This window comes from Crotalus tigris, unplaced genomic scaffold, assembly GCF_016545835.1.
Source record: "Crotalus tigris isolate CLP2741 ecotype Arizona unplaced genomic scaffold, ASM1654583v1 scf7180000017742.2353718, whole genome shotgun sequence".
NCBI lineage: Eukaryota > Metazoa > Chordata > Lepidosauria > Squamata > Viperidae > Crotalus > Crotalus tigris.
In genome coordinates this window covers 1,920,289-1,945,235 of record NW_024096609.1, presented here as the reverse complement: position 1 = coordinate 1,945,235, position 24,947 = coordinate 1,920,289, and the positions used below count along the sequence as shown (strand labels likewise).

Below are 24,947 nucleotides of genomic sequence, written 5' to 3'. Positions count from 1 at the left end.
TTAACATGCTTTGCCTGACCTTCGGCACAAAGTTCTATGTTACACAGAGGTCAACCAAATGACCCCAAGAAACTCACAAAAAGGACATCATATCATTCCTTCTGGAAGTCAAATGGAGCTAAACTTTTTAACATTACATTAAAATTTCAACATGAGTTGAATGATCATTTATTTTTGCTGAACTTGCTGAGGCCTTTTAAAAACAATATAAATTGATGATTAGACTGTATATTATGGTAGCAAATTCTATATTTTAATTGTCTGGTATAGAGATGGGCTTCCTCTTATTGATCCTTTAATTAAGGAATTAATTCTGGCATTAATTTTACTGGAGGAAATGGACTCCTACTCAATGGAATTTGTAAAAACATCCATTCATTTGGTGTCTTTTGCACTGGTGAGCTTTCAGTGTAGCCAATGGTCAGATCTGGCTACACCAATCTGCAACTTCCTAGAGATTTGATGAGTATAACCAGAAATGGCTTCAAGTAATACTATGCAGATCCAAGAAACAAACAGAGGCATTAATCATGCAAAATTGTAGGAAGAGATCTAATAAGAAACAAGCTGGGCAATTTCTAGAGCAAATAAAGCAAGTACGTGCTTATGGAGAAAAAATAGGAAATGCTGCTTAATAAAAGCTACATTGGGAATATTACGTGTAGGCCATTAGTCCAACTTTCAGTACTTGAGTAATAAGCTATCCAGTGAGGAACTGCACTCACAACTGGCTAGGCTGTAACCTTCATATCCATCCATCCCATTCTTCTTCAACACATGAGCCAACTCACAGCGACCATAGACCTTGGTTTGTATAGTAGCTACAAAGCAAGCTAGTAGAAATGTCTGTAGGAAGAAAGTCATCATCTTGGCCCTGGGATGTATGACAGGAAACAGCTGATCCTTAAATCAGAGGAAATTCTGCAGTCTTGGAAGGTCATTCCTTTGGGGAGGGAAAAGGCAGAAAAATGGGTATACAGGTTTATTGAAACATGACATTTGAAAAGCAACAAATGGAATTGAAAATACCTTTTATATCCTCCAAAAATGGAATATTTTCTCTCTCTAGATTAGAATACGAAAATATTTTTCAACACAAGTATGAACCAAAGAGCTGTAGTAGAAGTACTCCCTGGCCAGCATTAGTGATATCACTAATAAATAGTTCTGGATCAATGTCATTTTTTGAAGAAATTTCCCAACTATTGTTCAGATGGGTATGTTTTGTGTTGATTGATGTTCAATAACAGATAACTTTATGTAAACTATAGATATAGATATAGATATCACAAAGATTTAAACAAAACACGAGCACCAGGAAGAATTCAATACTAGAAAAAATTTAATAAATACCGAGCTTTCGTTGGAAACTACCAACATCGTCAGGGTTGAGTGTTAGTCAATGTGAGAAACCTATACAGGATTAATCAGCGCTTGCATCCAGCCGGTCCCAGCTGATTGGGCTGTATTCTGAAAGTATCCACAGCACCAATATCCACCCTCTTCCTGCTTCCCTTTCTTGCACATGCATCACTGCCCATGTGCATGTGCAAGAAAGGGAAGCAGGAAGAGGGTGGATATTGGTGCTGTGGATACTTTCAGAATACAGCCCAATCAGCTGGGACCGGTAACAAGGTCCAGGAGCCGGATGCAAGCGCTGATTAATCTTATATAGGTTTCTCACATTGACTAACACTCAACCCTGACAATGTTGGTAGTTTCCAACGAAAGCTCTGTATTTCTTAAATTTTTTCTAGTATTGAATTCTTCCTGGTGCTCATGTTTTGTTTAAATCTTTGTGATATAAATATACCCAGGAATCATGTTTTTACTGATATTATTGGTAGATATAGATATAGATATAGATAATCCTATATGTATTGCTGTAAAGTACAAGTGATCCTCGTTTAGCAACTGATTCATTTAGCTCCAGAAGAGAAGAGCTTTTACTGTACATTGGCTGGTATTTTCTTGAGCTTGATGGCTACACTTTTTAAGTGTGACAATGCCTTGAGGCTGTGGGAAAAACCATCTGCAATGACTTTTTTGAGAATAATATTTGCCCCCAACTAGAAGCACCAGTCACAAGAATAGTGATCAGAAGACACAGCAAAGCGAAACAAACAAAAAAAAACCCAAGAGCTTTAAATGTAGGAAATTATTTAATATGTAATTATTTTTAAAGGTTGGGAGTCAAGTGAATTAATTTCCAGTTTCTATAGCCACTGAAGCTGCTTAACTGGTGAAGTCCCTCATCCCAACAAAAATATCCTGTAAAATGCTCCAGGAGAGAAACGGAGCCCAGAATTGGTAGTATGATGTTGATGTTTGAACCATCAGTGTGAAGTTGCCCCCTACAACCAGTGATGTTAAGAGCATCTGTTAGGAACTATTAAGGCATATCAGATGGATATATTTCCCCCCCACACTCCTTTATTAGCCTCTTTCCTTTCAATGAGGCAGCACATGATACTGCAACTCAGGTACTTGTGGGGGGTCTCATCCAATCCCCCCAATCAACCCAACAAGCTCACCATCTGTAAGAAGAGAGGTCAATAGGGGGCATTGAAACTGGAGGGACCACAGTCACCCTTGCTTTGTCATAGAAGCTGTAGCTGCCGTGGGATACCAGCCCTCTTCTCCTCTTGAGAACATCTGGGAAATTCTAGAACTGCAGCAATTGTCTGGGAGTTCATTTCATCCAAGGCCATGCGCTGCTGCAGGCTTTGATATAAACCAGGCTGCTTGCTCTCTGCAGGCTGCAAAGGGACAGGTAACATTCTGCAGGGTGCAATCTGGTGCTGCTAAATATTTTGCAAAAAAAAAAATGCTCCCTTAGGAATGCACAATGGTGAAAGAATAGGAAACCCCCATAGTGAGAGAATGGATGGTGAAAATGTCAGCAATCACAGAAAGGGTCAGAGAGAGGGAAAAAAACCCAATACTTTTCTGAACCTTATGTGGACATTTTGCTAAAAGAAAAAAGAAACAAGAATTTATAGGTTTGAAGATTAAGAAAGACAGGAATCAAATGAGGGATTGAATAACATCTAAGAAGGAGGAGAGGCAATAAGATTATAATCATCTGTTCTGCTTGGACCACTCTTACTATGGTACCTGATTGGTGGATTTCCCCATTATTTTACTCCTTCCACTCATGCCATTCACTTTCTGTAAATGGATCTTAGAGCACACATTGTTTTCACGGAGTATTGCATGACTCCCTTCATTGACAAAACCATCTTCTTGTTCCACCTTCTTTTCAGTTTCTAATGTTGCTTCGCCAATAAATAGGAGAGAAATTGGTATGGTAGGAGAGAAATGAATCCATCTACCACTTTCTCAGTATCATTTTACTGCAAAGTCAATCCCCAAAAACTGAGACAGCAAAGGAGATTCTCAATGTCTGGCACTTTTTGTCAAGTATTCTGTCACTTTATTGAACTTGGGGGGAGGGGGTAAAGAAACTGAGCATAGTCAAAAGCTGGCAATGCAGCAGTAGCTACGTAATAGACTTTCAGAACATACTAATGGCAGCAAAGGGGAGGAAATCCTCTAAAGGTGGTGAAAAAATAATTTCTACCTTTTGTAAGGAAGCTCCCTAAACATTTCTTAAAACAGACAAGGAATTATGGCAGGTTTTCAAAGGCTGCATCTCTTGGAAGACCAAGGCAGGATGATTTTCCAAATACAGACAGTCCCAGGTTTTGGATGAGTAACTGCCCCTTCCATTGATCATGGGATGCCATAACACTGTTACAGTGAAGAGGGGGAGACATGGAGTTATGAACAATTGTGATAGATTTTTGCATTAGTAGTATTATAGATGTATTGTTTCAAGGTAGGAAACGCTGCTACACCAATGGCTGGCTATTATTTGCGTTTGTGTTTCAAGGGTTATCTATTGAAGAGAATTCCTGGCCCAGGCTGCCTCCCATCTCCCAGCATCCCACTGCAGCTATCATACAGAATTGTGGGCATTTCAGGAGTTAAAAGGTTGGAATTGGGTGTGGGGGTGGCACCATGGTGTAGTGAGAAACATAAGGAAATGCTATTAGTATATACTTTTTTATATGCGGTATTTCTGCTCCGCTTCTGGTCAGAAAAGGCAAGCTTTCATTGCTTAATGGTTCTTTTTAAACTATAAATTCACAAAGATACAAATACGCTTCTTGCCTTATTATTCTGTCTGACCGGAACTTTCTTACTGCTATCAAAAACTGGGCTGAAGCTTATTTTTCTCTTTTAAATGGAAGCATAATTTAGGTGTCATTTCTTAGCCCTTAGCACCATCTTGTGGTCTGCCTAGAACATTGCATGTATTTTCATAAGTTTCTTTTATGTGTGTAGTACATTCAAAAGGTACTCAGACCCCCCTTCACTTTTGTCAATTTTGTTATGCTGCAGCCTGATACTACAGTTGTGGAAATTCATTTTTTTCTCATTAATCTACACTCAGTATCCGATAATGATAAAGTGAAAACAGAATTTTAGAAATATCTGTAAATTTATTAAAAAGAAAAAACAGAAATACCACATTGACGTAAGTATTCAGACCCTTCACTCAGTGCTTTGTTGAAGCACCTTTGGCAGCAATTACAACCTTGGGTCTTTTTGGGTATGATGCAACAAGCTTTGCACACCTGGATTGAAGGATTTTCTGCCATTTTTCCTTGCAAATCCTCTCAAGCTCAGTCAGGTTGGATGGCAATCATCATTGGACAGACATTTTCAACTCCCTCCAGAGACGTTCAATAAGATTCAAGTCAGGGCTCTGGGTGAGCCACTCTAGGACAGTCACAAAGTTGTCCCTAAGCCACTCCTGGATTGTCTTGGCTGTGTGCTTGGGATCACTGTCCTGTTGAAAAATGAACCTTTGGCCCAGTGTGAGGTCCTGAGTGCTGTGGAACAGGTTTTCATTGAGGATATCCCTGTTCTTTGCTCCATTCAGCTTTCCCTCAACCTTGACCACTCTCCCGGTCTCTGCTGCTGAAAAACACTCCCACAGTATGATGTTGCCACCATGTTTCACTGTTCGGATGGTATTGGGCAGGTGATGAGCAGTGCCTGGTTTTCTCCAGACATAACGTTGAGAATTGAGGCCAAATAGTTCAATCTTGGTTTCATCAGACCAGAGAATCTTGTTCCTCATAGTCTGAGAGTCCTTCAGGTGCTTTTTTGCAAACTCCAAGTGTGCTTTCATGTGTATTGCACTGAGAAGAGGCTTCTGTCCAGCCACTCTGTCATACAGCCCAAATCGATGGAGGCTGCAGTGATGGCTGGGAACTCTGTCCCATCTCCACACAGGATCTCTGGAGCTCAGTGACCATCGGGTTCTTGGTCACCTCTCTTACTAAGGACTCTTCCTCTTGGAAGAGACCTGATTGTGCCAAACTTCTTCCATTTGAGAATTATGGAGGCCACTGTGTTTTTGAGAACCTTCTGTGCAGCAGAAATTTTATTGTAGTCTTCCCCAGATCTTTGCCTTGCAATAATCCTGTCTCCGAGCCCTGCAGGCAGTTCCTTTGACCTCATGGCTTTTGCTTTGTTACAGTTTGCATTGTCAGTTGTGAGGCCTGCTATAGAGAGGTATGTGCCTTTCCAAATCATGTCCAAGCAATTTAATTTACCACAGGTGGACTCCAATCAAGGTGTAGAAACATGTCAACAACGATCAAGAGAAATGGGAGGCACCAGAGCTAAATTTCAAGTGTTGTTGCAAAGGGTCTGAATACTTATGCCAATGTGATAGTTCAGTTTTTTCTTTTTAATAAATTTACAGACATTTCTAAAATTTTGTTTTCACTTTGTCATTATGGGGTATTGATTCTAGATTAATGAGAAAAAAATGAATTTCAACAACTGTAGAATCAGGTTGCAGCATAACAAAATTGACAAAAGTGAAGGGGGTCTGAATACTTTCTCAATGCACTGTATATCCTACACAATCTTTTTGAAACAAAATTTGATTTTGTTGATCTCTTATGAGATTAATCTACCTCTCAAATAATAGGGAGAGATGAAATCCTAGCTTCGTGCATCTATGCTACAAGGTAAGGAGGTTGCATCATATGAATTCTTTCTCTTTTTCTCCATTTTAACCTTTTTATTACTACAAAAGGCAGTGCTGGTAGTGAGAACCTTATGTCTCTCACATACTGGGATTAGGGGAAGGGTGCCAGATGAGGTGCCACTGGAAAACAGGTAGTGGTTGCAACTCTGTCACTAATCCAAAGTTGGGATGCAGATCTTGATGTTCCAGAAAGTTTTGGGGAAAGAAATTTAAAAAGTCTGGCATCCTAAGTTTTGATCCAACACTTCACCACCACCACCATTATCACCACCACCAACATCACCACCTTTTGCCAAAGCCATCCTTGGTCAAACAAACACATGAAACTTATTATCTCAAAAAGAATCTTTATTCTGTAAAATGCCTTTGATCAGATTGTACTCTGTGATCACAATTGAAGAGCACAAGCAGATAAAGAAGCTGATTAGCAGATGATAAATTCTGTTGGTGGCACAATCAATTCACAGTTTACAGGTAGCTGTCCAGTAATGCAGGTTTTTTCCACGGCAATGATTTCGCCAACCATCCCTAGAGGACAAAATTAAGAAAAGGGAAAAGAAAATACAGCTATTATAAATAAAAAATAAGGCAGTGAGATGACAACAGAAGTAGACAGCTGTAAAGTAGCATATGCACTTTCTTCCATATTGCATAAAATTAAGAGTGCTCCCCACCAATCTCTGGGTCAACAGAGAACTATTCCAGCATGAAATATTTTGTCCCCACTATGAATCCCTCTCCTGGTTGTGTTTCAAATCAATGCCTGCCCCCTGACTTTCCTTTGAAAGAAACCCCCCTTTCTCTCTTCCTCTCCCTCTTCCCCCTTTCCCTCTCCCTCTTCCCCCTCCCTCTCCCTCTTCCCCCTCTCTCTCTTCCCCCCTCTCCCTCTAACCCTCTCTCCCTCTTCCCCATCTCTCCCTCTCCCTCTCTCCCTTTTCCTCTCTCCATCTCCCTCCCCATTTTCTCCCCCTCCCTCTCCCTCTCCTCCCCCTCTCTCTGTGCTCTCCCTCTCCCTCCCTCCCTCCCTTCCACCCTATCTCTCTCCCTCTCTCTTTGTCATAGTCTGAGGACAAGATGAAGACATTATGATGAGGACTCAGCAGAAAAAGATATTGGAGAGCCAAGTTTGAGTCAGAATTGGGTGCAAATAGAGAAAAGCTCAAATTGTATTTGATGTGTGTTCTGGACCACGTAGGTCTATATGTTAGAATATCTGGCATTTATTGGGTTAAGTGCTGTCTCCTTAAGAGATGGCTTATGGGTAATGTAGTTTAGTTAGTCAGCTATATCATGTTAGTAGGTTAGTGGGAGGAGTTTCTAGAGGGCATTGCAGGACTTCCTGGACATGAGCCAGTTTGGAATGTCTTTGTCTAAGAGAAAGCATGGGGTCATCGCACGTCTCCAATGGCTCTAATCCAAGTTATAGAAGTGGTACGGAGAAAGTATTAATTTCTCACCTCTAGGAATGAACAGACATGTAATATCCAGAAGCAACCATCATAAATGCAAGTATTTCTCTGAATAAATATATATCTGTTTTGCAATCATTTCTATTGAGTTTATCTGTCTGATCCGGTTTTACAAAGCAACTTAACTCTGGATCAGAACAGTGAAAAATTACAAAACAGAGATCACATCTCGCCCAAGGAAGACTTCAGACAAACAAATACCGAGGAATACTCATTCGAATCCTCGCCCACCTAGAAAAAGTCTGATGTCCAATTCATAAATCTTCACACTCTCTAAACAATTGCAGAGAGTTTGGGAAAAAATCCCTGGAAGACTGAAAGCATAGGATATGCTTCAAATGCTGTGACTCTATAGGCCACATGGCCAAAGATTGCACAGCTAGGGTGAAATGCCACCTATGTGACAGTGACAAGCACCCAGCAGCCTTACATCTAGAAACTAAGAAGCCCTCTGAGGAGACACAACAAGCGACTTCGACGACGGAGATTCAAAGTGACTCCAAAGAGCAACCAAAAACGTATGGGACGTACTACACAGATATATGTGGCGACTCACCATGCCCTCCTTCATGCTCACCCATCTGTCTTGCAAAAGTCTACCCTGACGGGCAACCTGAAAGGGCCGTGAAGATGTACACCATACTAGACCCCACAGCAAAGTTACTATAGCTAAACCTGCCTTTTTCGACCTCTTCAACCTCCTGAGTGAACTAAAGCATTTCGCAATAAATACGTGCACAGTATTAATGTGAACTGCGGGGAGGAAAATCACAGGTCTTCGCATAGAATCGATAGACGGAAGTTCACATTTCCTGTTGCCATCAGTGTTAGAATGGGAGATCCTACCAGACGTTCACAGTGAAATTTCAACACCAGAGGCAGCAAGAAAAATACCTCACTTAGCGCACATAGCCGATTTAATCCCTCCTTTAGATCCTTAAGCTGAAATCCTACTCATGGTGGGAAGAGACACCCCAGAGTCCATTGGCTCCGATGAAAGAATCAAAGGTCCACCAGGAACCCCAGGAACCATTAAGACAGAACTCGGATGGGCCATAGGAGGGACAGTTTGTGCTGATCAGCCGCAAACCCCAACCCAGGTGAGCATCTCAAAAACCTCCATTCCCAGTAATGGAACAGCACCTCACCTAAAACCACACCTAGAACACTGCATGCTTGTGACAACCAAATCTGTTTTGGAAGCAACAGTGTTCCAGACTGGTAAGAATTACAACAACTTAGCCTTGTTCATAGAGGACAAACAATGTCTGCAGCTATGCGCGTTCTCCGTGAGCACCACACACTGGGATGAGCCGCGTCTACCAGAACAGAAACAAGACTGGGAGTCATGGAGTGTACTCCCAAGATGTCTCCAGAGTATGCAAGTGCAGCGCACATATGTCTCCAGCTCACTCGCCACCGTACAAAGGAAAGAATTGTACACTTCCTCAGATGTATCAACGAAGCCAAATGCAGCCTTAAGAAGTGTCACAGTCTATAGCGGGGAGAGCCACATTTACATCGTCTTGATTGCAACCATAAGATACATCAGAGTCTACAGCGGGGAGAGTTGCAGTCTCAGTGTCTTCTTTGGAAAAGCGAGACTAACAATACAACAAGGCCACACCATACCAAGGTTAGAACTATGTGGTACCACTTTAGCTGTAAAGCTCACCAACTTGACAGTGAAGACGTTGTGCCTTGAACTACAGTCTACCACCTTCTATGCAGACAGCAAGCTGATGTCAAGCTACATCTGCAAACAAAGCAGACACTTCTACGTCCATTTAGGCAACAAAGTAAAAAAGATTGAAACATCTTTAAGCCTTGAACAATGGCAACATGTGCCAACAGATAAGAACCTTGTGAACCAAGTTGAGTGGCCCAACCTTGCCACAAAGTTAACAAAATTGATCTGGCTATATAGAAAGTCCTGAGTTCTTGGCCTGTCCAAACAGACAGTTGCTATAGAGACCACAACGCTATATTCTTCCAGCTCCAGATCAACGTGCCACCGTTCAACCTCAGGCACCCAGTAAACTTCAACCAAACTGCTTCAAACCCCTCTCTAAGCGGAAGCACCTGAGATTAGGCATAGTTTGTCTTAGCATCCCAAGAATTAACCTTGTAGGAGTCTGCAAGGACTTACAGACTATTGAAGATATTTGCCATGATCCAGTGATTGACAAATGTCTGAAGGCCAAAAATTGCCTTCCCCGTGCATCTCACATGGGCGAAGCATGGGAGCGCATGATTGGTGCACCCCTCAAAATCATGGACTCTATGTCGTCAAAGACACCCACGCCCATACATGAAGTCCTCACTACCCTGATGACAACAGTAGCAGCCATCTTCAATGTTCCATCGGTGGTTCCAGACCCTTCGGTTCCTGAGTATCCTGAGTCTCCAGCTCCTGCTGTTCCTGACTTTCCAGCTCCTGCCAATGTTCCTGATTCTTCACCTCCTGCTGATGCTCCTGATTCTTCAGCTCCTGCTGATGTTCCTGAGTCTTCTGCTCCTGTTGTTCCTGATTTTCCAGCTCCTGCTGATGTTCCTGATTTTCCAGCTACTGCTGTTTCTGAGTTTCCTATGGTTCCAGATTCTTTGGTTCCTGAGTATCCTGTGAATCCAGTTTCCTTTGTTCCTGAGAAATTTTGGGTTCCAGTTTTTCTGTTCCAGATTTGGTTCCAGTTTCCTTTACAGGAAGAAGATCTTGTCTCGCTGAGAGACAAGAATGCATACCAGAATTATTGGCCCATAGGACTTGTGCATCGGGCCCCACCCAGTTAATGAACTAGTTTGCCAAGCTGAGGTCCAGATCGCCAAGCCACGTGAGTCAGGTCGTGACTCACAGACTCTTCTACCAGGCTGATCACCGATTTGGTCCCATTGCTGATGAAGATTGAACTAGAAGATCAAATCCCAAACTATGTATTGTGTTTATGCATTGTTTGATGTCACACCTTCTTATTTCTGTTATAATTGTGCATGTCTTTATATTTACCTTATAGTTATGCATGTTTGATACCATGTTTTTACCTATTTAGTCACAAGTTAGATAACAAAGAGAATTGCATGCTTTAATGTTATGTTTTTTGCTTATTTCAGTTAGTTAGTAGTGGAAATTCAAATTTCCAAGCAGGGAGTGTTCTGGACCATGTAGGTCTGTATGTTAGAATATCTAACATTTATTGGGTTAACTGCTGTCTCCTTAAGAGATGGCTTATAGGTAATGTAGTTTAGCTAGTCAACTATATCATGTTAGTAGATTAGTGGGAGGAGTTTCTAAAGAGCATTGCAAGACTTCCTGGACACGAGCCAGTTTGGAATGTCTTTGTCTAAGAGAAAGCATGGGGTCATCGCACGTCTCCGATGACTCTAATCCAAGTTATAGAAGTGGTATGGAGAAAGTATTAATTTCTCACCTATAGGAATGAACAGAAGTGTAATATCCAGAAGCAAACATCATAAATGCAAGTATTTCTCTGAATAAATATATATCTGTTTTGCAATCATTTCTTTTGAGTTTATCTGTCTGACCCAGTTTTACAAAGCAACTTAACTCTGGATCAGAACAATGTGTGACTGTAGAGCTGGGTGAAGGAGAAAATCAAGGCTGATGAAAGATAAATTTAATCCCTTACCAGGCTTCCAAACCTTCTGGACCTGCTACAGCTCTCTTGACACAAATTATATCATCGATGATTTCATCAGTCACCAAATCTAGTGAGCAAACGGGAAATAATTATGGCATGGAATAGAATGGGAGACATTTAAATGAGGGAGGACATGATAGCAGCATTCCAATATCTCAGGGGCTGCCACAAAGAAGAGGGAGTCAAGCTATTTTCCAAAGCACCTGAAGGCAGGACAAGAAGCAACAGATGGAAACTAATCAAGGAGAGAAGCAACCTAGAACTAAGGGGAAACTTCCTGACAGTTAGAACAATTAACCAGTGGGACAACCTGCCTCCAGAAGCGGTGAATGGTCCAACACTGGAAGTTTTTAAGAAGAAATTGGACAGCCATTTGTCCGAAATGGTATAGGGTTACCTGCCTGAGCAGGGAATTGGACTTGATGACCTCCAAGGTCCCTTCCAACTTTATTATTATTATTATTATTATTATTATTATTATTATTATTGCCTTGCAAACAGCCAACAGACCTAACAACTCAACCTGACAACTCTTGTTACTGATCTAGTCAATCTTTGCTTTTTAGGAGGTTAAAATCCAAACCTTCTCCACTAAGGGAGATGCCCTTAAACTGGAGATTGCCCATGATGGGCAATACAAAATTAAAATGCACACCTTCTTTAATTAGATGACAATTACAATAGAATGAAACATTCGGTCAGGACAAGTGAAACATCCTGTTCCCTAAAATAGCTACTTAGGAACTTGAGAAATAATAAACTTTGAAGCTTAACCATATATACCTAGATAGGTAAGGGACATCGATAAGGCTGGAAAAAAGATCTGCTTTCAGACTTGGAAGTTTCTCTTACTTGAATTTACAGTGAAGATGGTGTTAGTACTCTTGGCTGATGCTTCCTGTCTGGACTATCTCAAAAGGCTGACATCAGTCTTGCAAGTCTCAAAGTACATCTCTTTTGTTTAAACAAAAAACATGCATGAAGTTTCTTCCTGCCTCACCCTCTGCCTCGGCTGATAGGGAATGGCCATGATGGGCAACACTAGTGGGTAACCTGTGGGATAGGCAAAATGGTACAACTTTCTCCCCCTTAAAAAGGAAGAATATGGCCACATTAACCCCTTGCAGTTGGAAACCTGAGGTGGATTCATAAATGACAGAACCAATAGCACCCAGCTGGTAAAACATGAATCTCTTTCCCAGTTTAAATGGATTTTTCAGTAGCACAGGACTACAGCCCTAGTGCTATTTTTAAAATATAGATTTAGCACTAAAAAAAAACCTAGCAGTTTAAAAAGTGTGCTAAATCCATGAATGTAGGATGTTTGATTTGTGTACATAAGGAATCTAAGCAATTGCATGTCTGTCACTGATTTGTTCATCCTGTTTATAAGCTCACTACTTCCACCTAGGAATGGAGGAGAAATTAGTTGATTTTGAGATTTGAAGGCATGATTTTCCAGTTTTATGACTTCCAACTACTATACAATTTACATGTTCATTTGCATATTTCTAAAGTTTATAATCCAGGTTGTCTGTCTGTCTGTCTGTCTGTCTCTGTCTCTCTCTCTCTCTCTCTCTCTCTCTCTGTGTGTGTGTGTGTGTGTGTGTGTGTGTGTGTGTGTGTGAAGAAAGATAGTTTATATTGAAAATTGTACAAAATACATAGGCTGAAAGTAATGTGCATGGGAAATAACATGCAACATTTGTGAAAAGCAAAAATGTTCAATGAATAGCTGTGGAGTGTCTTGGTGCTCTCTGAGCTTCGTTGTTTGCTTATAGCCATTTTATTATCTGACTAGATAACACCATTAATGTTAGTGAATGTGGAGTTGTTCTCTGTTTATACACAGTAGCTTGCCCTGCCAGTGTTATTGGCTACCAGAGAGAATGTGTTCTGATCTGTTTCTCTCTTAGCTTTTTTTACTGGAGCTGTGGTGAACTACTGGTTAGAATGCAGTATAGCAGTCTAACTCTGCCCACAGCCCAGGAGTTCGATCCTGATTGGCTTAAGGTTGACTCAGCCTTCCAGCCTTCTGAGGTCACTAAAATGAAGACCCAGATTGTTGGGGGGGGGCAATACGTTGACATTGTACACCATTCAGAGAGTGCTGTAAAGCAGTAGCCCTCAACCTTTCCAGTTTTGTGGACCAGCAGCAGCAGGGATGGGAGGAGAAGGGATGATTTTGTATGCGTGTCCGACACTAACAAAAATGGAGCTTGCACGGTCTGGTTCCCAACTGGCTGCAGTCTGTTATTGGGCCATGGAATGGGGATTGGGGACCCCTGTTGTAAAACACTATAGAGCAGTATATGCTATTGCTATTGTCTTTTTTGAATGATGAATAAATGTGGTTTATCTCTATGTGTCTGTTGATGGCTGATTTATCTGAATTCCAAGCTTTCAGGAAATTGCTAGCATTTTTAGATTTGGCTTGGTGTAGGGTGCTCATAGTTTCCCAGCTGAAACTACAGTTGAATCTGTCCGTGTTTTGTGAAATTAAGGAATTTTCATCATGTCCTCTGCCTGCTAGTTGGTGTTCCTGGATGCTCTCTGCTAATCTTCTGCCTGTCTATCATACAGTATATAGTGGCTGCTCCAGTCCTTACACTGTATGTTGTAGATGAGTCCTGTTTTTTCTTCTCAGGCTACTGGGTCTTTTGTCAGGTACAGTAATTAAACATCTGCAAGAAAACAACCAAGCTCAGAGAGCACCAAGGACTGCACAGTTTAATCCTGAGTTACCTATCATTCTCTTTTAATAAAAAGCTTTAGCACGTTAACAAAAATGAGAAATTAAAAGAAATCCAGACCCAGATCCAACATTCTCTCTGGACTTTAACAGGAATATTTTAGAAAAAAAAAACCACTTACCACGACAAGATAAGCTGCAGAGGTTCCTCGAAGTGCTGTGGTGATCAGCACACCAGGAGCGACTGTTGATCTGGAAAATGCCATATTCAGAAGTACCATCAGAGTTCTGAGTTACCTTAGCTGTGTTGAAACCACTCGCATAATATGCCAAGCAGACCCCTGGAGGGAGAAAGTGATGTACAGATTCACATCCGTGTGGAAGTTTGGTTCAGAAAAGAAGCAGGTAAGAAATAAGAAATCATGCCAGAAATAAGACCATTGTTTTACAGACAGATTATTAGCAGTACATGATGAATCCAGTTTGCCTAAGGCAGGGGTAGGCAACCTTGGCTCTTTTATGACTCGTGGACTTCAACTCCCAGAATTCCTGAGCTGGCTCAGGAATTCTGGGAGTTGAAGTCCACGAGTCATAAAAGAGCCAAGGTTGCCTACCCCTGTCCTAAGGCTTGAATCGCAATGGCACACTGGGTAGCTGGCGGCATATATGTGAAGATACATGGCCTGCTTGTACACTTGTAGAATACAGAAATTACTCCTGGAAGATCAGTGTGGAAAGGAACTTAAAGATTAGTGGGATACAGGTGGTCCTCGACTTACAACAGTTCATTTAGCGACCGTTCAGATTTACAACAGCACTGAAAACAGTGCCTTATGACTGTTTTTCACACAACCGTTGCAGCATCCCCATGATCACATGATCCAAATTCAGACGCTTGGCAAATGACTCGTATTTATGACTGTCGCAATATCCCGGAGTCGTGTGATCCCCCTTTTGCGATCTTCTGACAAGCAAAGTCAATGGGGAAGCCAGGTGCACTTCACAACTGTCTTAATAACAACTGCACTGATTCACTTAACAACTGTGGAAAGGAAGGTCATAAAAATGGGGCAAAACTCCCTTGACAAATGTCTCACTTAGCAACAGAATTTTGGGGCGCTATTGTGGGCATAAGTCCAGGACTACCTGCATAGTCTTCATTTTCTCAAGTTAAATGCAAAATAATCTCACGCACAGGAGAGAATTTGGTATTCTGCAATAATTATTCATTTTACAAGGTTGTTGGTTTTTTTTAGTAAATACAAGTAGAATACAAATGCTTAACATGGAATATAGATGAAGCCAATGCTTCTCAAGAGAGGGGGAAAAAACATTATTTGAAAAATAAAACAAGATGTAATTTGCCTACAAGAGACACATATTAGAAAAAAAGAAATAAAATATTTGATTTATAAATATTTGGGTGAAGAATTTATCTCAGCAACAGCTAAAAAAAGAAATGGAGTTGTCTTGTGTATAAAGACCCAACTAAAATCAAAACTTTCATTGACTGTTATCCAGGGAAGATTTTTTGGATCGTAAGCTAATTTGCATGAGACTAAGACTTTGATACTGGTAATCTATGTTCTAAATGAGAATAAATCACTGTTCTATAAGGCAGGAGTCCCCAATCCCCGGTCCATGGACCAGTATGGGCTGCGGCATGCCAGCAACCGGTCCGCACAAACAAGCAAAGCCCCATCCATGGGATATAGACAACACACAAAACCACGCACTCTCTGGTCTGTGGAAAAACCTCTCTCCATGGAACCGGTCCCTGGTGCCCAAAAGGTTGAGGACTTCTACTATAAAGAACCTATGGAGAGATCAATAGGTTTCTCTTATGAAAATTGGTATTTAATGGGGGATTGGAATGGAGAGATTTCCCCACAGCTTGATGGAATGTCTGAAAGAAAAATTAAAATCACCAAAGCAAATAACATTTTTTTTATTTGATAGACAGTTTAGGGCTGGTTGATATATGGATCCCCAAAAATGGTAATTTGGGATAGTACATCTAAATTTCTGAAAGACATAGATCCTTTTTGAGAATAGACATGATTTGAACTTCAAAGAATTTGGCTACAAAGATTTCTGAAATAGAGATATTACCAAAGGCTTTTTCAGATCATAATCCTACGAGTTTGATTTATGAAAGGAAATCCAATTATTTAGATGGAGACTAAGTGAAATGTTACAGAAAGAAGCAATAGTGGAGGATTGTAAAAAGAAATTAAAATCAAAAGTTATTTCATACAATATAATTGTGACACAAAAAGAAGAGGCAAACAGGAAAGACAAGCTGTTTTGGAAGAGATAAAAAGAAAATAAGAATTAAAGAAATTTCCAGAGAAGTATTTCTCATCAAATTAATTTTTTACAACTATAATTAGGCTAACAGTAAAAGAAATTAAAATAAAAATGAACTAAAATTTTTGAGTTTACAACAATCTAATGAAAAATAAGCCGTGTTGATTTTCTTAGATGCAGAGAAGGGCTTTGATAATTTGAAATGGTTGGTTCTTGCTCAAAATTTTGGAAGATATGAACTATGAAGATAACTTTATTAAATGGCTAAGATCAAATTTTAATTCACAGAAGGAGCAAATAATTGCTAATGGAGATCTAACAAAACAGAGATAATGGAACAAGATAGGGATTGCCCACTATCTTTTCTCTTGTTTTATTTAGGTTCTTAAAATACTGAATAGAGATTTAAGACAAGAGGAGAGAATTGTGGGAATAAAAATTTAAAAAGAAACTTAGAAGTTCAGGGCTTTTGCAGTTGACTTTGATGTTGGTTTGGAAGATCCTTTAAAAATATTAATGGGAAAACTAAAACAATTTGGTACATTAGCAGGCTTCAAGGTCAACAACAGAAGACAAAGATATTAACAAAAAAACATGAATGTAGAAGATCAAATAAAACTGATGAATAAAACAGGTTTTAATATTGAGAAGAAAATAAACTAGCTGGTTATCAATTTGACAAATATGAACTGTATATTATTTCAAAATAACTATGTTAAGACATGGAATGAAAAATTTGCAGAGAGAGATCCTGCGTGAGACACTAAACTAGTGGAAAATGGAAGGTTGGATGGCAGGGTGTTGAATATTTGCAGATACTCAAACATTTATACTCATAAATGTTTGGAGCCTTAAGCATTATGTTGCTCAGACATGTTTTATTGTTTGTCTTGTGTTCTTTGAATAGTAAAAGCATGTTCTCCATCTTTTCTCCAGCTGGATTTCAAGAGCTGTGGTGGCATAGTGGTTAAAATGCAGTGGTTAGAATGCCCACTGACCAGCTCAAGGTTGACTCAGCCTTCCATCCTTCTGAGGTCAATAAAATGAGGACCCAGATTGTTGGGGGCAATATGCTGATTCTGTAAAGAGCTGTAAAGCTATTGTTATTTCTAATCCACATATCCATGTAATCCAGGCCAACTTTATTATTATTAGTATTATTATTATTATAAATGTTATTAGCATTCTTCAATCTGTTGCATCTAAGTTAAAGACTGTCCTAGGTCTGAGGATCCTTTATCAGCTTCAGCATAACATAATACATCCAACTTTGTCACTAGTGTCAGACAGGTCATGTTCCTTTTCATTTTGGGTAAGCAGGTTGGACAAGATGGCTATTTCGACCCGTAGTTCCATTAGTGGCTATTACAAGTATGGAAGTCAAGTCTATATACTATATCTATAAAAATAAATAACTGATCATAAATTATACAAAAACAAAAATTTTTTCCAATAGCAGCTGCATGCACAAATGAACAGTTAATAAATATATAAACAAAGAGGTAAATCAGTATAAGTATATAGAGGTTATTTTTAAAACAATAAGGAATTTTATTATTTATTTATGTGTTAGATTTATTTGCTGCCTATCTCACTGTGGGGCTACTTTAATTAAAGGCTCAAATTAATTATGCTGCCTCAAAGGCATACAACAGGGCCACAGCCAGCCCAAAATGTTATAGAATAAAAGGAGGGAAATTTGGTCTGGCAACAATTAAATTATTTCAAGCCAAACCAATAGCACAAAGGATGTATGGAATATAATTGGATCTACCTTTACATCCGACAATCTGTGAATGGGTCCAATCAGCTTTCCTCAGGGACATAATAGGTGTTATTAGATGCATAGCTAATGTAATCTTGAGGCTAGAAAGAGGCTTGCCAAGTGTTCAGGGCTGGTCCAGAACACTAACAATTTGGTTCATAGTTACATCAAATCCCAGTAGATTATTTCCACTGTTGCTAAAATATCAAGACCACTAGCAATTAGTTTGCGGGTGGAGGGGAGGCATATTACCTATAGTTTCTCACCTAAATATCTAAGCCAGCTGGGTTATAAGAATTTCATGTGAATAGTTTAAGAAGGGATAGCTGATGTGAAACACCCTAAAGTGTTGATCCTCCATACTTCCACTGCTCATTGGCAAAAGGTACTGAAGGTGCCCCAACCAATTCTTTACAACATTTTATTTTTTATGAAAAAAAAATTAAATTTATTGTTAAACCTCTATCACCTCTATCGCCGAGGCAGCTCTATATAAATAAGCCTTCCACTAGCTGACTCCTGCACAGTGTGGGCGCATGAAAAAGTTCCAGAATCAAACACAGCACCTGAACAGCACTGGAAGAATGCAGGATTCAGAGCCATTTATATTCCTGCTTCAGTTTTTCTACAGTCTGTTCTAAAATTTGTGCTATGAGCACGTTCAGCAAAACCAATGTGTTCTTTCTCTTTCTTTCTTTCTTTCTTTTTCTTTCTTTCTTTCTTGCCACTCTTTCAGATAGAAAGCTGTGATCATTATTTTAAAAAAGAACAGTCAGGAGGCTACTCACAGTTATCCAGACTGTAGCCCTCATGCCCATCCAACCCCCAGCGTTGCAATATTGATGCCAGATCACAGCGATTGAAGATCTTGCCATAGACTTTCACCATGAGGCAGGTCAACAGAGCTAACCACAGGCAGAGACCTTTCATTGCTCCTCAACAATGTGCTTCTGTTATCTCTGGTACCCTGAAAATGGGAGGGGTTTTTTTCCCCCAGGCCGGCAGATCTACAAAGAAAAGAGAAACATCTAGAGGCAAACTGTTGATGAGAAGGTTGCACTTTGATAGGGAGAGTTGTTTTTGTACATCAGGAAGCAAGAGTGCAGTGCAGAGGCACACAAAATGGAAGTGCAGACGGCATTGCCAAATGTCCAGAGCTGACTTGTGCATTGTGGAAAGAGTGGTCAGCTCAGGAAATACTTCAAAGTATTTATTTAAGAGACACATATATAGAAAAGAGGCTCAAGTCTTGCTTGGTTTATGTATTTTTTTAAAAAAAACTTATTAACAGCACTCAACCTTGCTCACCTCCTGTCTTTTGCAACCAGAATAGTTTCTAGGCTGATTTACTCAGAATGTTTTGAATAAGAAAACTCATCAAAGTTTTCAGAAGCCTGGGAAAGAGTATGCATGTGGGACAAGCTACAGAAGTGTTTCAGAAACCACTGGGGGAAAGCAAGGAAGAAGCTGTAGTTGGAGACAGAACTACTAATGCTGTTTAACATCTACCTGAGGCCACTGAACATTAGGTGAGGTTATCCAACAGTTTGGGATGAGGTATCAACGGTATGCTGATGACACCTAGCTTTTCATCTATATCCCAGGCTGCCAGAGTAATGTCATGGACATCCTGTCCCAATGTCTGGAGGCTGCAGAGGCCCAAATTGGATGCAGCAGGCTTCAGCTCAACCTAAGCAAGACTGGCTCATGAGTGTTTGGGCCTTCCAATGCTGAGGAGTTTCCATCTTTAGTTTTGGGTGGGGCAGCACTGTCTCAGACAGACCCAATGTGCAAACTGGGAGTCCACTTGGGACTCACAGCTCATAGTGGAAGAACAGGTGGCGGCTGTACTTATGCACACCTTTCGATTGTGCACCAATTGTACCCATTCCTGGATTGGGAAGCCCTGCTCACTGTCAGTCATGCCCTCATGCCCTCCCATCTGGACTACTGCAATACAGTCTACACAGGACAGCCCTTGAAGAACATTTGGAAGCTTCAATTGGTGCAGACTGCAGCTGCATGGGTAGCAAATGGTGTCAGTTACTTGGCAGACTGTAACATCACCACTATGTGCACTGCATTACTTGTGCTTCTGGGTACAGCTCATTATCATTTTTAAAGTCCTTCAAAGCTTGGGACTGGGTTATCTGGAGATCATCTTCTCCCAGTTATTTCTACCCATTCAGTCTGGTCAGGCAATATGCTCTGGGTCCTGTCAGTCAAGGAATGCCTGGTGGCAGGAAGCAGGAGATGCACCTTCTCTGTCTTAGCAACTGTCCTCTGGAAACTTCTCCCTCCAGAGATTAGGTTGGCCCCAATCCTACTAGTCTTTTGTAAGGTCCTCAATACCTGATTATATGCCCAGAATTGGGGCTAAGATGGATCCGGGCTAGGCTGGATTTGAACTTATGACCATGTGATTTGCTTAATGACCATGGTGATTGACTTAATGACCATCATAAAAATAAGTCTGAATGTGTGGGGATTCGACTTATGACCGCAACCACGACCAAAATTCCAGGCTCAACTGTGGTTATAAATCAAGAACTACTTGTATTGAAAGCCATTTCTTGATATCTTATTTCTTTCTTTTCTATTTTTCTTTAGCTTTTTTCCCCCTTGCCCTTTTTCCTTTCTCTTCGCATTTTTCCTGTTTCTTTTTCTTCCTTATTTTATGTTACTTTGCATTAATTTTTACCTTTATTTTTTAAAGTTTTAATAAAAATATTTTAAAATGATGTTCGGGGATTTGGAGGCTAAATCCTACAAACAGTAAGTGAAGAACTTGGTATGTTTAGCTTAAAGAAGAGAAGGCTGAGGGGAGACATGATAACAGTTTTCTGATACATGAAGGGATGTCCCAGGAAAAAAAGAATTTATTCCCCCTAGCAACATAGCAAGAGAAGAAGCAATGTGTGGAAGATTTACAGTGGAGATCCAAACTTGAACTAATAGACTGACATAAGGCTCTATAGTGCATAGGGCTCCAGTGAATCTATGTTCTGTTAAGCCTGACCTAATCAGCAGTGTTCTCAGTTACAGTCACTCAACAAAGGATTGCAGGGAGCAACTCTCAGTACAAGGCTAAGAGAAACTGACTCATGTACTTCAAGATCTGAGTAGGAGACTTTTCAGATTCAAATGCTGGCCTACCCTAGCCCCTTTCAGATATACCTTAAATGTGCACAAATTTATACATTGGTCTACTTGGGTATGTATTAGATGACTATGTTATGGGCTACTGAACGCGCCCCTGGTGGGTGTCCCAGTGAGTTCCATAGAGAAATAAGGTAGAAACAACATACAGTATTACATGATAACAGTAAGGCAGAAACTCAGGATAAATAAACTGCCCTCTGCCTATGATGTGGAAAATACAATTATAAACAGGTATCATATGTCCCATCAGCACTCAATGATTGATATCTACAAAGATCATGGGGGTACAAATAAATAAACAATAATTTCAGTTCGCTTTGGTGTGGATGGCTGTATAATCACTCTCTGTATAGTCTCTGTGAATGTGCATTCAGAAGTATGCCAGCCTATGCCCGTCCAGGTGTTGTGGGCCCCATCTGCCCTCAACTCTGACAAACAGTGAGAGATACTGTTTTTCCAAACTTAATTGACTATACAGGTACTTCTCACACTCAAAGATAGAAAGAGCTGCTCAACAGAAGTGATCTAAGCAGATCTACAGGAGGCAATTTATATTTCAACTTAAGTCCTCTGGCTTGTGATGCAGGGCAACCAGCCAATAATTATCACCCTCTGAGGAGGAAGAAGAGTTGAGGAAGGCTTATTTTATCAGTGGCCCATGTCTTACCTCAGTCCCAAAGTTCAAAATGATTTGACTGCATGTCAAGTTAGTATAGCAGGTAAAATGAAAGAAAGAAGCATTCAGAGTATTATCCTTTATGGGTGCCAAGTCAAGAGCTCCAGAAGATTCCAAGTGACAGCTGACAAAGTGAGGCTCCAACTTTCCAATTTTTTGCCTGATAGCAGGTCGAACTTCTCCAGGCCACAACAAAGTTCTTAATTGGCCCAGCAAGACACACTTGCCAACGTACCCCATGAAGAGATGGCAGTTCACCTGACTTCTAGAACCTCAGCTCTGAGGTCATCCTTTGATGTCACAGCCTGTATCTGCTCTCAGTCTCAAGCCCAACCTTTTGGAATGAGAAATTCTCATCTGTCATATTCATGCAATGGCAGCCATTCCTGATTTTATCTCTCCTCTGAAAATCCATCTCCTTAACTTTGGGGTATGAAGCCAGCCCTGAGCTATTTGACTGGTTGGTTGGTTGGTTGCTTAGTTGACTGATTGGATTGACTGATTAATTGATTGATTTGAAAGAAGCTCAGTTCTAAAATGTCTATGGAGGTTCACACTTAAAACAGGAAAACAATAAAAAAAAACCTCAGCATCTGGACAGACTACACAACAGCCAACCAAATAAGACTCCACAAGCACCCTACCTCAAGGCTTGGGAGAACACCCAGGTTTTCAACAACTTGCAGAACATCATCAGAATGTAATATGGATTTCTGGGGGAATCTTATCATACCTACAGAAATCATCAAGTAACCTGGCTTATGCCATGAAGAGCTTATACCTTACACAAGCTTATACTTTGAAGTGCATCAAAACTCTACTAGCAACTCTGCAAGCCATGGAAAACTGGTGTCACATGGGCACATTGAAGTATAACCAACACTGCCTATATTTTGGGCCAGCTACAGCTTCTGAAGGGCCTTCAACAACAACCCCACATACAGTACAATGCACTGCAGTAATCAAACAATGAAGTAACTAGAGTATGAATGACCATCTGAAGAGCTTCCCAATCCAGGAATGGGTGCAACTACCACATTAACTAAAGCTGTGTAAAGGATCTCTTGGTCATAGCTTCCATCTTTAAGCAAGAGCTTTGAATCCAAGATTCCCCCCCCCCAAAAAAAATGAGCACCAGTATTGAATGGGGAAGTGCAATCCCATTCAAGACAGAAAATCCCCAGGTAAAGGGGCCCAAAATCCACAGCCACTCCATCTTGGCAGGATTGAGCTTGCATCTGCTCTTCCCCATCCAGACTCACCCAGACTTCAGACACTGAGATAAGACATTGATAGCATCACTTGGCCAGCTCAGATTCAAGATATACAATGGGGCATCCTCCATCTATTGATGATACTAGACCCCAAACTGATGGGTGACCTCATTCATTCGATGTACTGTAGATGATAAAAAGAAGGAAGCGATTATCAAGTTCTGAGACACCCTGCAAATGCCTCTGTAATCCAAGAAGCTAGATTGCAACCACAACTTCTACTCAAACTTCAGCACATGATTTCACATTCAGAAAGGACAGAAAAGGACTTGCACATTCAGTTATATGTGCATAGTTTTCACTTTCAACCAAACAGGGCCAGCAGATATGCAGAGATCATGAGCGTAGTCTTCTGTGTTTACCATCTACATGTAAATTAGAATCTATTTTCTGGCTTCTGGAAGGCCATTGAACATAACGAGATACAGACACAGCTGTGATAATTTCCCCCAGCCACCCCATACCCCATCTTTTCTCTTTGCAACTCACCACATTCAAACAATGGTAGGGATAAAGGCATAAAATGAAACTGAAACAACATCTAGACCAGTGGTTCTCAACCTGTGGGTCAGGACCCCATTTGGGGTCGAACGACCATTTCACGGGGTCGCCAAACAATGCAGTCCGCCATTTTTTCCCCCTTTTCCTTAGCTGTGCTATTCCCTTTTATTCTATTGGCTTTTGAAAGCCAATAGAATAGACTCTCTTGAATAGAGTCTAATTCTATTGCTTTCAAAAGCCAATAGGAATTGTCCAGGCTGTCTCTGCCCTGCTGAGCCCGCCAAAAGTCCCATTCTGCAAATGGTGCTGCACCAGTTGAGTAGTCCTCGACTTATGACTGGTTGAGTAGTCCTCGACTTACGACCGGTTGGGGGTCGCGGCATTAAAAAGGTTGAGAACCACTGATCTAGACTCTTCCATTTATGGAATGGAATAGAATAGAATAGAATAGAATAGAATAGAATAGAATAGAATAGAATAGAATAGAATAGAATAGAATAGAATAGAATAGAATAGAATAGAATAGAATATGAAAATACATTCATCATAAATCGTGAAATACAACACTTCATCATAAATTATATTGACCCTTTGAATGAATCTTGCTTTTTTGAAGAACTGGGAGCTCTTTTACAATCTTTTACACTCTTGTCCTATATTACTGGAATATCCTGGGCAGCCAAGTCAAGGAACAGGCATAAGCAAAACCAATTTGACTGAGTAGTCCATAAAAACCATTGCTGAAACTCATTCCATAGCCAGAAAGCACTGCCCACAAATCTGGACTAATTGAGAAAGCCACACTCGCACATCTATACCTCTGCCCTCCACATTCACACAGCTGCTAGACCTGTTTGCTTCCATCTTGCCCTTTTGTGCCTGGATTTGTTCTTAAGCTGCACAATTAATATTAAAGCCCTGCAGAATAACAAGGGCTGGACTGCTGGGACATACCGCCTCTAAGTGGGATAGCCAGAATCGGAATGTGGTGAGGCTATTGAGGCCATGAATTAAACTCAAAGGGCAGAGGTAGGAGGTGGTGATATAGGCAGTGTCTTCTTTTGAGGCTGAGTAGTTCTGCTATTTGAAGGGATTTGCCCTGACAAAAGACAGCCATGATTGCTGGAACCTTATCTCAGTCCTGGGCTGCCACCCACAGAGGGCCTCCAATGCACTGTTAGGCAGGGAATCCACTCAACCTGTTCCCGTGGCAATTGGCATGCCTCAGTGCTCTCAGACCAATCAGAGAGAATGTTGTAAAAATGGGAAGAAAAACACACTCACACCAGCCTATGTTCAATAGAGAGGTGCAATACACTTTTAATGAAGACTGTGGCTTCCAGACTAAATTAATGGGAATTTTAGCTAA

General features: G+C 40.6%; 1 protein-coding gene across 1 annotated transcript in view; it reads right to left on the bottom strand.

Annotated features, from left to right (window-relative positions):
- The window catches only part of LOC120306662, a 59,969-nt gene extending 37,921 nt beyond the window's left edge, over nt 1-22,048 (bottom strand). Inside the window, exons 1-7 of the mRNA XM_039340277.1 lie at nt 21,795-22,048; nt 18,754-18,972; nt 14,073-14,231; nt 11,187-11,265; nt 6,546-6,601; nt 3,118-3,278; nt 726-903 (exon numbers count right to left, since the gene is read on the bottom strand). Of these exons, the coding sequence (XP_039196211.1) occupies nt 726-903; nt 3,118-3,278; nt 6,546-6,601; nt 11,187-11,265; nt 14,073-14,231; nt 18,754-18,895 (775 nt within the window). The 5' untranslated portion in view covers nt 18,896-18,972; nt 21,795-22,048. The remainder of the gene's footprint in view (nt 1-725; nt 904-3,117; nt 3,279-6,545; nt 6,602-11,186; nt 11,266-14,072; nt 14,232-18,753; nt 18,973-21,794) is intronic.
- Nucleotides 22,049-24,947: the final 2,899 nt, after the last annotated feature.